Source organism: Protopterus annectens, chromosome 11.part0 (genome assembly GCF_019279795.1).
Source record: "Protopterus annectens isolate FY-2018-M chromosome 11.part0, PAN1.0, whole genome shotgun sequence".
In the NCBI taxonomy this organism is placed as follows: domain Eukaryota; kingdom Metazoa; phylum Chordata; order Ceratodontiformes; family Protopteridae; genus Protopterus; species Protopterus annectens.
The window spans coordinates 173,046,823-173,062,609 of record NC_056745.1 but is presented as its reverse complement, the minus strand read 5'-3'; the positions used below and the strand labels follow the sequence as shown (position 1 = coordinate 173,062,609).

General features: G+C 40.6%; 1 protein-coding gene across 1 annotated transcript in view; it reads right to left on the bottom strand.

Annotated features, from left to right (window-relative positions):
* Positions 1 to 15,787, bottom strand: part of PARP11 (poly(ADP-ribose) polymerase family member 11) — a 519,323-nt gene that overhangs the window by 85,099 nt on the left and 418,437 nt on the right. The window contains exon 6 of the mRNA XM_044087183.1: positions 4,425 to 4,497. Coding sequence (XP_043943118.1) covers positions 4,425 to 4,497 — 73 coding nt within the window. The remainder of the gene's footprint in view (positions 1 to 4,424; positions 4,498 to 15,787) is intronic.

The window sequence follows — 15,787 nt, the reverse complement described above, 5'->3', positions numbered from 1 at the left end:
GTTCTCCATGCTAAGGAGAGTTTCGAGTGCATGCATCTTGAGGTTTGGACTTCTGGCGTTGAGTAGCATTACTCTTAGTTTCTTATCCCTTGTGATACCTATGGAGGTGGGTTTGTCTTTTGAGCCTTGGCTAAAAAAAGGCACTATGGGGGTGGCAAGAGCCTTTGCTAATATCCAAAAGCCCAGGGGTGACAGGTACAAGCCATCCCTAGTGAAGCATCGTGGCTTGTCGAGCATGTCATCCCAGGCTGACAGGCATTGGATCCCCTTTGAATGACACCAATACTTAAGCCAATTGTAGAAATTGATCATCTTGTCTTCATATTATGGCATCATTCTTGGTGAGGGTAAGATGCTACTCAAGGTCAGGGTCACACCGGCCTGGGCTACATGCTCAGAGAGCTCCTCTATGTCTCTTTTCATGTAGTCCAGGGAGGTACGTCTCAGGTCATTCACACCAGCATAGACAATGACTGAGTCATATTTGTACTTTCCTTGGAGTGACCTGAGTGCTTGTGTTATGTGGTGGATCCTAGCGCCCAACAGGCAGCTCACCGTGATCTTCTCCTTGTTCAGCCTGGTGAGCGGGACGTCAGTGTGCCTGACGATAGAGTCACCTATTACAAGTGTATCAGGTGTGTTGTTTAGCCTTAAGGGATGTGACTGTTCGGCACACTGGCTTTGTGAGCTATGTGTTGCACGTGTTTTGTTTTGGGGTAGCGGTTGCTTGGGTGTCTGCTTTGGAGGTCTCTGCTGCTTAGGCAGATTTTTATTTAGAGCCTCTGAGTATGTTTTTGTGTGTTTATGTGTTTGGTTTGCTGTCGTGGTAGGTCTATGTGAGACTGGAATTGTAGTGAGTGTGGTTTCCTTCTCCTTCTGACTGGTTACGCCAGTACTCAGTTGAGAGAGCTTAGCCTCCAGTTTGGCTATATGGCTGCATCTCTCACATGTGTTGGAATTTGTTGGGAGCAGGAGAGGGTTGTCTGTGTACATGAGGCAGTTGTAACATTGTCTCAAGATTCCCAGATTCACCAGCTGGACCGGAGAGGAGATTGACAACTGACCTTTGGACATGCTAGAATAGTATTGGGAATTCCTTTATAATTGAAAAAAGGGCCAATGGGGAACAAGGTAGTCAAGGGGAGTTTGTGAGGGTGTAGTACTTTTAATTTTTTAGTGCTGACTTATATAATTGCTTTAGTGAGCAAGTGCCAGGCTTTAGAGTAGGAATAGGGTGTTTATTATGAGAACTAGATCAGTTCTAAGGGAAAAAGTGAAGAGCAGACTTTGTGGAGCCAAGAATGGTTTAAACCCAATTAAGTGGAGCTGCCCGATGCTGCGCTATGTGCAAAATCGCGCCAAACTGTGTTTTGTACAGGGGGACTTGAAAGAGCTAGAAATTGGCCCAAAACGGCCAATAGACTACCAGATTCTTGTGCTGGGAACACTCCTCCAGGGATAGATAGGCTGCTCTAAGCTCCCCACTGCCTCTGGTGAACAAAGAAGTCTCCCTTTATCCAAGAAAGGAAATGGGCAACACAGGAACTTTCCAAAAGTCCAGAACACAGCAAAGCCTGTATTTGGACTACTCTAGGTCAGGAAAGACGGGAAACAAGGATAATTTTTTTGTGTTTTTTTCTTTTTTGCAACAAACAGCAGAAAAATGCAATAAATATGTAACACAGGCTAGCACAATTGAGTGTGTAGCCTCAACAGGTAAATGTAACAAACAGGACAAACTTTAAAAGTGCAGGTGCAAAAACAACTTTAAACAGTTTAAAACAGTTCAAGAAGCAGAAATACTTGCAGTTTAGCTAGATCGGACAGTCGCCCAGGTAGTAGCAGGAAAAAAAAACAGGTTAGCAGTCGCTCTTTTAGCCTCTCTGCTGCTAGCATCACTCTGCAGGACAAGGAGCTTGGCTGAGTAGTAACAAGTGCAAAAACCTCGCCAAAGCGGGTTTTATACAGGGGGACTTGAAAGAGCTAGAAATTGGCCTAAAACGGCCAAGAGACTACCAGATTCTTGTGCTGGGAACACTACTCCAGGGATAGATAGGCTGTTCTAAGCTCCCCACTGCCACTGGTGAACAAAGAAGCCTCCCTTTATCCAAGAAAGGAAATTGGCAACACAGGAACTTTCCAAAAGTCCAGAATACAGCAAAGCCTGTATTTGGACTACTCTAGGTCAGGAAAGAAGGGAACAAGGATATTTTTTTGTTTGTTTTTTTTTTTTTTACTTTATATTCTAACATCAGAATTGCACTACAGTGGGGAAAAGGCCATGTATAACTTTCGACGAAATGAGTTTCAGTGAAATGAGTTTTCAGTGAAGTGAGCTTTCAGTCAAGTGTGCTGAGGAAAGTGACCTTCGACCAAATGTGTTTTCAATGAAATGAAGTATATCTATATATATGTATATATATATATATATATATATATATATATATATATATATATATATATATATATATATATATATATATATATATATATATATATATATATATATATACACATATATAGATAGAGATATATATATATATATATATATATACACACATACATACATAGAGATATATATATATATATATATATATATATATATATATATATATATATATATATATATATATGGATTCACTTCAGAAGCTCGAAATACTGAAATATCGAATTTTAGTATTTCGTACCCAGAAAGTCGAATCCTGAGAACAGCGAAAGTTCAGACGCATGAAATTCAAAACCCCGAATAGCGGAGGTTTTGAATTTCGCGCTTTTGCACTTTCACTGTGGTTACGTATTCAGGTAAGTGTGTGTGTGTGTTAAGGGTTTTGGGTAGGGGCTGTGGTGACTGTCAGTGTGTTTTGTTGCTGTGATGTGTGTGTGCGAGGAGACTGTAGCTTGTGTGGTGGTGTTTTGTGTGTGTCTGTATGTAGTGTGACCACGGAGTGAGAATATTTAAGTAGGGGGGTATGGGGGGGTGCAGGGGTTCTTGCCACCCTGCTTTCATGTAGTAGAGAGGTTATGTGTGTGTGTGTGTGTGTGTGTGTGTGTGTGTGTGTGTGTGTGTGTGTGTGTGTGTGTGTGTGCGGGGGATGGTGTGTGTGTGTGTGTGTGTGTGTGTGTGTGGGGGGGGGATGGTGTGTGTGTGTGTGTGTGTGTGTGTGTGTGTGTGTGTGTGTGCAGTAGTACCTTGAAATTCAAAATCTCTAGTGTGCGAGATTTTGAATTTCGCAGTTTTGAGTTTTCGTGGTTTTGTGGATTTGGCTTTCTGGGCTTGAAATACTTAAATTCGATATTTCAGTATTTCGAGCTTCTGAGGTGAATCCAGATATATATATATATATATATATATATATATATATATATATATATATATATATATATATATATATATATATATATATATATATATATATATATATATATATATATATATATATATATATTTCAAGTAAGATCAGTTTGTGAGACGCACATCAAGACCATCCTAAACAATTCTCAATGACAAGCCTCCAGCTTTTAATTTTAGGTTTATCAAAAGGAGCTGTATCGCTCTACCAAAGGTTTACTTAGTAAAACTGAAAACTGGTCTGACACTGTCAGCTGCATAAACTCTGACAGTGATGCACCTATACTACTCCTTAGTTAATACACTGGCTCTTACTGTTAAACATGATGGCAATGCTTCATTTCACGCTGTTTTCTGATAACAGGGCTAATGTCAGTGCTCACTCCAGCTCATTATCTCTCGGCAACAAAAACACTGAGATACTGCATCTGCTTTTCACCTTCTCAAACTCATCTCCTTTGGGAAATTCTTTACAAGCATTTTAGTAGTGCCATTTCATTTTACTTTTCACTGTCTCCTTTTTACTTTACGCAAATGGCACATGTTTGTTCTGCTTTATTTCTATACCCTGATATTCTAACAACTGGATATGTCTGCTAAAATCTGTTTTCCTCAACTGCTGACAGATAGGTCAGGCAGATTTCACAGATATAGATTTATCATGCCTTAAGAAGAAAGAATACAGGGTGAAGGGGTTACTGGACAAGGACCAAAATAAGTACAATCTGGCATTACCTGATGACAGCAGAATGTATGGGCCATTATCAGTAATTTTGGTGTGAACTAATTTGGCGCCCTGGCTCTTCTCTCCCCCATGAAGGGACGTTCAATGTGTCAGGCAGAGCAGTATGCTGGATGACTCTTACAGAAGATGTCTAAAAACACTCAGACATGAGCTACTGTACAGAACAGCGTATAATATGACTTTTAATCAAAAGAAGACTGCAAACAATGCTAATTTTCACGTAATCCTACGTTCTCAACAGCTATCACATCTACAAGATCCTGACCCCACCCCCATGTTGCACATCCTAGCATGTTTCAGCAAGACTTCAAATCCAGATTAAATCGGTACCTTATAAGGCTTATCTGAATCCACTTGTTCCCAGTGTTGAGGTAAAGGAATAGATCGATTATCGCAAATGTACCTGTAGAAAAAAAAAATTATTAGACTCTACATGTAATTCAATTATATTAATTTGAAATATTAAAAAGATAACTGAAAATGTTAGCATTATTACAGTGTGAGTTTACAGTAACGCTGAAAATAACTTTAAATGAAGAATAGTATGCCAGTTGGGACAAATAAATCCACACACACACTTGGCCTGAAAGAACATTTTTAGTACCAGCAATATAACCACACATATTTGAATCTTTTAAGGTCTTCTTGCATTTGCTGTCACAATTATAGATTTTTATATGAACTGCCCATGGGTTATAAGACTGCCAAAACTCATAAAAGCCTACATGAGATAACCAAAACCAATGTAACTCTGAATAAAGAAAACTAACACTTCAAATAACTGCAATTATTCAACGTGGGTTCAGTATACATTGCCTATGAAATTTTCACTGTCCAGTCTGCTTGTGAATCTGCAAGAAACTGCCACTCTAAACATTTCTGTTCCCCTACAATTATTATGCAAGGTTTTTCCACCATACTGGGGAATGTGGATTCAGTCTTGTTTGCCATTAGAATATTCTTCATCCTGACACAAACCTACAGGCATATGGACTTCTAATATCCAGGTGTTTCTCTCCACCATATCTTCAGTTAGAGTATTTAATCTTAATCCTAAAATGTTATAAATTTTGGTAGTCTAGAGTCTGAATACATCCGTGTCATTAATTAAACTCTGAAGGATGAAAAGAAGGAAATTCTAATATACAAGATTATAAATGTGTCGCCAATCATAAACTACTTGTTCTGTACTTAAGACGCATGCCAAGAAATTTGCTCAAGAGACGAATCTTTGCATCCATATTGAGAACAGACAATTAAAGGAACACGCTCTTAACTCAGTCTCATGTCTACTCTCATCTTCCACGCCTCTCAACTGTCCTGATTTTCACAAAATGTCCAGATTTTGCCTCATATGTTTGGTCTGTTCCTCATAAAATCTGTGGTTTTCTAACAAATCATGGAGGACTGAAGTTACTGAACAATGACATACATTTCAGTTTCAGACTTTGTATCCTTTAGAACAGGGCAACCAGTTAAAAACAAAAACTGTAAAAACGAAAAAAAGAAATAACAGGTAGGCAGCAAAAGCGTAAAATTCAAAACTTTAATAATAAAAACAACAAAAAAACAAGATGCGCGCTTTCATACCAAACTAGGTACTTCTTCAGATCTAGTATAAGAGACATTACAAACAGCTTTACATACATCAATGCTCGAGGTCACATGACCTCAATAAGGGTTTAATTGGTATAAAATCATTTAACCCTTTCCCATTAGTAGCTTGCAGGATAACCATTCACTTTATCTCAAGGCATTCAGTGTGAGTTATCACCCCTCTTACACCAGATTTACAAATTTCCAAGACCATAAATTTGAACCATTGATTTGTGCCTACAGAGTTCACATGCTTAAACAAGGCAGTCCTATCATCACCTTTGCTGATACTATACAGGTGCTCCCTAACAAGGCATCTGTTGGTCTTACCAATGTAGAAGGCTTTACAGAGCTCACAGGTAGCATAGTAAATTATATTACAAGTACCACAGTTGGCATAAAGGTTAATGTTAAAACACGTTCAGTATCAGGATGAACTAAATGATCATCCTTTTTGATATATCTACAAGCATTGCAATGATGACAGGGATATATGCCTACTCTATGCACATTCTGACTAGTAGTTGCTGATGACAATGTTCTATAACATAACATTCTCTTGAGGGATGGACGATTCTTATAGCAGAAGGAGGGTGTACTACCTAATACCTCTTTACACTTCCTATCTGACATGAGTACTCTCCAGTGTCTTCTGACTATGTCACATATAGGCTTGGTGTCACTAGACTAAGTAAGACTCATTTGTACAGAATGGCCTATACGTCCATGAGTGTCATTCTCATTACTGGTACAGCTCTCAAAGAATGGTCTAGTGCGAGTAACTCTCAAAGCAATAGTATCATTCTGTGCTACACTGATATCTGTATCTGTGTAGCCTCTAGCTAAGAGGTTAACAGTCACGCTATCAAAAGACTCATACATACCACTATCCCTTGTATGGAGGCATGCTGCCCTGAAAAATTGCCCCTTCAGGACATTCCATTTCACATGTCTTGGGTGCATGCTATGGGCATGTATCACATTATTGGTTTTACATGGTTTGTTGTATAACCCAGTATCTAAACCTCCTACAGTTTTGGTCACAGTGCCATCTATATATAATATACAGTCAGGAGAGTACTCGTATGTGAACCGAAGAAAGTCAGTGGTACCATTGAGGTACTGTATGAACTCATCCACATATCGGCCATAAAATAACACAAACCTGGAAAAAATGTTACCATCACAGAATACATACTGAGATTCCCACTCAGCCAACACAATGTTGGCATAAGTGTTGGCACAAACAGTGCCTATGGCTACCCCTGTACGCTGTAAGAAAAAAATTGTCATCTAAAACAAAAGCATTGTGTCCAACGATACTCTCAAGAAGGGTACATATCAGTACATGTTTTCATTTGTATAGTCGGCAGGCTATATTAGCTTGCTTCTCAAGTACTTTGCCCCAGTGGAGAGCAAACTTCACACTGAGATCATGGAACATGCATCTAACCTGAACACTTCTGTGGAGTATGTACCTTATAAACATAAACTGGATGAACTGTTTGCTAACATCGATTCTTATGAGAAACGTTTGTTGGAAGTTAAGAAAATGAAACTTTCTAGGGATCATAAAGATTTTAAAATAGAGCACATCTTCACATGGTCAGATGACGGAAGCCCTGTTAGGAACTCTGACCGATTGAGAGGTCGAATCGCTGCTGGCTTGTCCACTGAGGTTCGATATATAATGCCTTCAGAGGCAACTTACACTGAACATGCGTGGATGCTTGCGGTTGAAGCTCAGGTTCACACTACAGGGGAACTGGCTTGTAGTTTCAATGGATTTTACACACTCTGTGCCTATTGAACCTGCTAGTGGTGATCAGCAATCTATTGGCAGTGCTCTCCCTCAGGTAAAACAGCCTTTTTTACTATTACAAGCTCGGAGCTTTTGAAAGTGAAGCAGAGAGGGAGATCCATGAGTCGTGACAGGAACCAGAACAAGAGAGAGTTTTCGCAAGAACAGGACATGGGTCCTGTGGTTCGAAACAAGGGACGAAAAACCTGATTTCCAATATCTCTATGAGTAACTTAAGCCCTGAGCAAACTAGGGTTTTGAACTACGGCCTTAATTTTATACCAGTTGGACATTCCTCTTTGGTAGATGTAATTAATGACTTAAGGCTGCTTATATGCAGTATTTCATTGAGGCTTGTGTTTGGTAATAGTTTACATGCTGTTCCCATTTTTAGGAAACCCAGCATGTATACCCCTGTTACTATTCCTTTGGTTGAACCCTTCTATAAGCTTTGTGAAGAAGATGTGTATAATTATTTTAATGGCAGACATGGCAAAAGTTTTAAAAACCTGAGTTTTGATGACTTTTCCGCACTAATGGAGTTAGTTAAACGTGATGATATATGCTTTCCCCCATGCTGATAAAGGGGCGGAATAGTTGTCATGGACTCTGCACAGTATCTGGATGCTATGAGTGTGATGCTGAGTGATACTAACACATACTGTTCAATGAATAGCTTTGATGTTAATAAGCTGGTGGACAAGATACACAAACATATAGAGGATGTGTTGATGGAGGGTGTGCTAGATAGATCACTGTATGAATATCTCTTACTTGACAATGCAGTTATACCCCAGATGTACGGGTTACCCAAGATCCACAAAAGTCTTATTGATCCTCCTATGTTGCCTATTGTATCTGGGAAGGGACGGTTCACAGAACCTTGGTCCATATATGTAGAGAGGCAACTATGCCCTGTGTTAAATACTGTCAGCAGTGTATTGAAAGATACAAAATGATTTTTACAGAAACTGTATGCTTAGTCCAGTACAGATTTTATGGAAGATGCTATGTTAGTTACTATGGATGTCAACTCACTCTTTACTTGCATTCCGAATGAAACAGGAGTTGAGTATTTTAGATTATTTTTTAGTCAGAATTCAGACTAAATAAATGAAAAAGTGTACCTGATATGTACCCTTCTTGAGACTGTCCTTGGACACAATGCTTTTCTTTTTTATGACAATTTTTTTTACAGCATTGGCTGAGTGGGAATCTCAGTATGTATTCTGTAATGGTAACATTTTTTCCAGGTTTGTGCTATTTTATGGCCGATATGTCGATGATATATTTTTTGTATGGGGTAATACAAAAGAATCACTATGTGAGACTACATGAGTTGATACAGTATCGCAATGGTACCACTGACTTTCTTCAATTCACATATGAGTACTCTCCTGACTGTATATCTTTTTTAGATGTCACTGTGACCAAAACTGTAGGAGGTTTAGCTACTGGGTTGTACAACAAACCATGTAAAACTAATAATGTGATACATGCCTGTAGCATGCACTCAAGACATGTAAAAAGGAAGGGGCAATTTTTCAGAGCAGCACACCTCCATACAAGGGATAGTGGTATGGATGAGTCTTTTGATAGCGTGACTGTTAACCTCTTAGCTAGAGGCTACACAGATACGGATATCAGTGTAGCACAGAATTATACTATTGCTTTGAGTGGTACTCGCACTAGACCACTCTTAGAGAGCTGTACCAGTAATCAGAATGACACTCATGGACGTATAGGCCATTCTGTACAAATGAATCTTACTCTAGTGACACCAAGCCTATATGTGACATAGTCAGACACTGGAGAGTACTCATGTCAGACAGGAAGTGTAAAGAGGTATTAGGTAGTACACCCTCCTTCTGCTATAAGAATCGTCCATTCCTCAAGAGAATGTTATCTTACAGAACAATGTCATCAGCAACTACTAGTCAGAATGTGCATAGAGTAGGCACATATCCCCATCATTGCAATGCCTGTAGATATATCAAAACGGACAATCATTTAGTTCATCCTGATACTGAATGGGTTTTAACATTAACCTTTATGCCAACTGTGGTACTTGTAATATAGTTTACTATGCTTCCTGTGAGATCTGTAAAACCTTCTACGTTGGTAAAACCAACAGATGCCTTAGAGACTGTGTTAGGGAGCACCTGTATAGTATCAGCAAAGGTGATGATAGGAATGCCTTGTTTAAGCATGTCAACTCTGTAGGCAAGAATCACTGGTTCAAATTTATGGTCTTGGAAATTTGTAAATCTGGTGTAAGAGGGGGCGATATTAGAACTCGCACTGAATGCCTTGAGATAAAGTGGATGACTATCCTGCAAGCTACTAATGGGAAAGGGTTAAATGATTTTATACCAATTAAACCCTTATTGAGGTCACGTGACCTCAATTATTGATGTATATAAGGCTGTTTGTAATGTCTCTTATACTAGATCTGAAGAAGTACCTAGTTTGGTATGAAAGTGCTCTTGTTGTTTTGTTGTTTTTATTAAAGTTTTGAATTTTACACTTTTGCTGCCTACCAGTTATTTCTTTTTTCATCCTTTAGAAAATGCAGAAGAACTGAAATTATATTGCACTAGCAACTTTCTGAATTTATAGCAGGAAGTCAGGACCTTTTACAGACACAAACAGAAGGGAGAAACAAATCATTGCTGTTGTTTGCTGGCAAGTACTGGCAGATATGACTGCCTAGCACAAGACCCAACCTTAACAATTAAGTAGGGGGTGCTTCACATTTGTTAAGATCTGGTCTCTTCTTATAGTACAGAAAAGCTTTAGAGAGTCTAAGAAAAGCAATGGAAGTGTCATTATGACCTATGTGAAAATTAGATATAGCAGCCATTTGTACTTTGAAGGTAGAGAAACTAGATCCTTGGTGAAAGGTTCTGAAAGAAAATCTAATATCAATAGGAGGGGTAAAGAAAAGAGGCCCAGTCCCTTCGATGAGCCACAGACAGAAAATCTTCTAAACTTACTTTTATAGATATTTTTCTATGACTGTTTTTGTGCAGAAGTAATTGAACCACCGGATAGGACAGTCTGGCACCTCTATCTAACTTTAAAACTGGAGATATCCTGCTGTTAATTTTAGGGGCGTGCAGATCCAGTAAAGTCATCCTGTATGGGTGATTTAGAAGATACAGACTGGATCCAGCACACAGGGCAGGTGTATCAAATGAGACCAAAGAAAGGTAAACCAAAAATGCTGCGGCCAGAAAGGAACAATAAGGTTCACCTTGGTCTTGCACCTCGTGGCTTCTGAATGAATTTTCGTCAGGAAGGGTATTGGTGAAAATACATAGAGGAGACCCATGAGGCCAAATGTGGACTACAGCATCTCTCAGTGACTGCCCCTGTGGAGGAATGAGGATGAAGTAACTGCTGTACTTGTTTAGGTATGAGACAAAGAAATCAGAGCAAGGTTGGCTCCAGGAGATGAAAATTCCCCGTTGCCACTGTCTGGTTAAGAGAACACTCATGAGGCAATAAGATCAACCCATTTAGTTTGTTCGCTGGCACATTCGCAGTCCCAGGTATGTGTGTTGCTTCTAGAAAATGATGGGAAGACATTGCACACTTCCATATTCTCATGGACTCCCAGCAAAGTGGATATGATTGTGTTTCCCCTTGTTTGTTGATGTACTACACAACTGACATACTGTCCATCTGGATGGATATCGCACTGTTTGGTAGGAAGCCCTGAAAAGCCTGCAACACTAGGAGGGCCACTCTCATCTCCAAGATACAGATGTGAAGCTTAGCTTCTACAAATTAACAAATAACTTGAACCATTTTCCCCTCAAAAAGAACCCACACACACTAGAAGGAAGGCATCTGTGGTAAATGGGGTCTACGGAGTTGGTGGACAAAAGGGTTTCCCTTCTTTAACTGCTGGAGAGGTTATCCACCACTTTATATGGTCTCTGCAGACTTGAGTGAGATGAGTTTTAGCACGGATAGGTCAAAGACTCTGTGACCTCTGGACTGAGAAAGTCCATTGTAACACTCTCTTGTATTATCTCACTAGCAGAACTAAAGTGATGGTATAGAAGATCAGACCCAACAAACACAGAATCACTCTTTCTTGGGGACAACGATGCTGAATCAGTCTTAAGGATAGCACTCTTGCGTCTGTGAGTCTGGCAATTTGTAAAACTATGTTGATATGACATTCTATAAATTCTATCTGCTGAGTGGGAGACAGTTGGCTTTTTGCATGATTCACTGTGTTCCCTAATAGGTCTGCACGACAGAGTGGTAGTGTTCTTTGCTGTAGCAGTAGATTCCTGGAAGTAGCTGTTAGAAGCAATCATCTAGATATGGGAAGATCTGGATGCCTTGCAGTCAGAGATGAGTTGCTACCACTGCCATAATCTTGGGGAACACCTGGGTGGCTTCGGTGAGACCAAATGGCAGTGCTCTGAATCAAAAATGATTGGTCACCAGCCAGAAACAGAGAAATCTCCTGGACTGCCTCTGTATCTTTATATGATAGTAGACAGGCTGGAGGTCTACTGACCACATCCAATCACCCTTCCTTCAATAAAGGTAGTATGAACTGTACCACGAACAACCACAACATTGTCTACTTCACAAAGTGATTGAGATGACTGAGGTCCTATATTAGTCTGAAGTCCAAGTTTTTATTTGGAACTTAAAATAACCTGGAATAGACTCCAGATTCCAAATGGTCTGGGGACACTTTGGATGAATTTTGTTTTCTAGCAACTTTGAAACTTCTGTTGCTGCAGATTGCAAATATTCAGGTAGAATGTTATGAATTTTTAATGTCTTCTTTGCAGGATACAGAAAGGGAATGGTGTAGCCTCTGATGATTACCCTTAACACCCAGGAATCCAAATAAATGTTTTCCTAAGCTGGTGGGTGTAAGATTAAGCACTACCTCCAGAGTGCAGCAGCTGGTTAACCAGTCAGAGGCGCTGACATGGTTTCTTGGTGAAGGGCCCATGGAAAACTTGATTATATGGTCCATCTCTGCCTCTGGGACTATTGTTCATCAAGTTACCTCTCCCTCTGTCTTGGGGGGGAGGGTCTACCTTAGGAGAGTTTTGGTGAAAGCCCTGTGATTTTCTGACCCACATTTTCTTACCACCCCTTTGATTACTTGAATATGATCTGAAGGATGGAGAAGCAGATTCCTACAGCAGATAGGGTCTTACCATCTTGCTCAGTCCTAGTAAATGTCTTTTAACTTTTAGTCTGAATAGTGCAGAACCATCAAAACAGGAATAATAAAGGATGCCTGGAAGCTTTCTGAAAAATCACATAACCGCATCCAGGCATGGTGACGCATGGTAATGCCTCTGCCAGCTGCTCTTGCTTTGCCATCTGCTGCATTGGAAAGCAGTTGCATGGACTATACAGCAGACATTTAGGTGTCCATTTATTTGTTACTTCTGAAGGCAAACTACCCGAGAGGGACTTGGAAATCTCTTTAGGCAAGTCTCTCTGAAAATGAGCTAAGTGTGCACGTTTGTTCAACACTATAAGTGCAAAAGTCAAGCAAATGCACGTTTCCCCTCCTGTTTCCTTAGTCTAACACCCCTGACTCTCTGTTAAGGGGAAGGACAGAAAACCTCTCCTCAGACAGCTCATTCTTTGTGGTTGCCGCTATTGCCATGGCATCTATTTGGGGTCCTTTCATCCCATTATTCCTATCTTTCAGGGCTACTAGAATCTTGTCATGTTTTCTGGGAAATGGTTCTATGACATCAGAGTCCTTCCATGTCCTCTGTGCAATATCTATAAGGGCATCCGGATGGGTAACCACCCAGGATGTAGACGAGCGAGTCCCAAAAACTTTGAGAAACACATTCATCTAGGGAAGGAGTTCCAGTGGACCAACCCCCCTTCTGCTTCATCAATTCTAGGATGTCTCCAAAGGTCATGTTTTCCAGGGGGATCCAGGGTATTCTTTGCCTTCATCTAAATATGTGTCTTAATTGATAAACTCAGGAGAGTCTAAGTGCTTTTATTTGCATGTTTGTTTCCTGGGAAGATGCCTTTGGAGTTCTGCTGTTAAGTTGGAATCAGACTGGGAACTCGAATGCTGAAAAGTCTCAAAGCTTATGGTTTCTGACTGTCCCTGTTGATCCGAGTGAGAGGTGTAAGGAACAAGTTCCACTGGGTGTCAGGACAGATCCAAACTCGGTGCATGTACCTGCCTTCTTGGCCCACCAAAAGATCTTTCTGCAGCCTTGAAATCCCACAACGCAAACAAAGCCAAGGATGTATTTCCTCTGTCAAAGGACACAGGAGCTTTCCCTGTTCCAATTAAGGTCAGCTTGGAGGACGTCCTTGCACACAAGCTGTCAAATGCTGAAGGCCCTGAGAGGAAGGGACAGCTCTGAGAACTTGGGAGTCATTTATACCACTGGGAACATGCACTTCGGCTCCAAGACTCATTCTGATCTGACAGTATCATAGTCGAGAGAGTAATGGAAGTAATCAAACTGAAGTTTGCTGGACTGTCGAATCTAGCTGAGATGCACCACAGAGGTTTGGACCCATAGGAACTGGATTTGAAACCTGAACCAGTACCAGAAAAAAAGTGACTGGGTCAATGAGTCTGCACCCAAATCTCACTTTGGGGACAATACCGGGAGAGCACACAGTTGGATCTACATCCTAAAATATTTCCTCATCATTCAGTTGACGCCCATTTCCATGAGACTTCTGGTGGATCAGACCTACTGCAATGATGATGCTATAGAAGAAGGTCTGGAAGGGAGTTTGTCACGTAAAATGTGTGAATGCAGCTGGGGACTCACCAGTTCCAGAGAAAAAATAGCTTGAGGAGGAGGAGGAGGAAAAGGAGTTCGGACCTAACCAACACATCGATCCAACTGCCTTGATGTGTTGGCTATCAGAGCTTATTTTTATTTTATTTTTATTTAACATTTGTTTACCGGGAAAGTCCGACTTGGAACAAAGTCAATTTTCAGCGGAGGCCTGGGGAAAAACGCTCTAGATGCATGCCTTTGAAACGTGGGAGGAAACCGGAGCATCCAGAGGAAACCCACACGAACGCAGGGAAGACATGCCAGACTCCGCACAGAAGGCACTCCAGCCAGGAATCGAACCAGAGAACCTCTTACTGTGAGGCGACAACACTGCCGCTGCACCACCGCGCTGTCCAATGGACCAGTTGGATCTGGGGACCTCTTCTTCGATTTTTCAAGTCTTTTTTCTTCCAATTTCATTTCCTCAGAACTTCTTCCTAAAGACTTTACATTTTCTCTATACTTCGCTTTACACTTTTCCTTTTCTTTTCTGTCCTTCTGCTGGAAGAAGCTGAAGCTGGTCTGGATTCAAAGTCATAATTAAAGCAGAAGACCTTGTCTGTGAAGGAAGCAAGCCTTTTATAATAAGGTTTATAATAAGGATTTTATTTTTTGCCTTGAGTAGCCCTAGCCCCAAAGGCAACACAATTGTCACAATTTGTCTGTAAATGAGCAGCACTTAAGCAAAAAACACAAACAGTTTGTGTCTCTGGGAGGGATCTTGTATCCACAAGATGAACACTTTTTTAAAACCTGAGGGTTTGACATCAGAAAAAAACTATCAATATTCAAACCATTAACTACACTGCAATGCAAAGTTATCTAAAAATACACACTATATGAAAAATTAGAAGTTATGTACTCACCATAACGTTCCATCTGAGTAGGTGTATTCATTTGTCTGCAACCTGTGGGTTATGGATCCGATATCGGATCCGAACCGGCATGGTTTTCCAGCTATGGATCCAAGCTCTCAGCTCCTCCCCTCACCCATAATGCCCTGCTCTACCCTCATGACCTCAGATCGAGTTTGCCAAAGCAACAATACCCTAAAAAGGGTAACAAAGAATATGCAGGAAACTGAAAGGCCAGGGGATAGGAGGGATGGTTGCAGACAAATGAATACACCTACTCAGATGGAACGTTATGGTGAGTACATAACTTCTAAATCTGAAGTAGGATATTCATTTGTCTGCAACCTGTGGGACAGAGTCCCCAGCTACCTGAATCTTGGGCGGCCATCATGGAAGGATATTCCGAGCACCATGGAGCCAAAGGATGCTCTACCCCTAGATGCAAGATCCAACTTATAGTGGGAAATAAACGTATGAGATGAAGCCCACGTGGCTGCTGCACAAATATCATCTAGAGGAATCCTAGCCTTGAAGGCTGCCGAGGTAGATACTGACCGGGTTGAATGGACATGAACACCCTCCGGCGGCCTTCCTGAAGCTTGATAAGCCAATAAAATG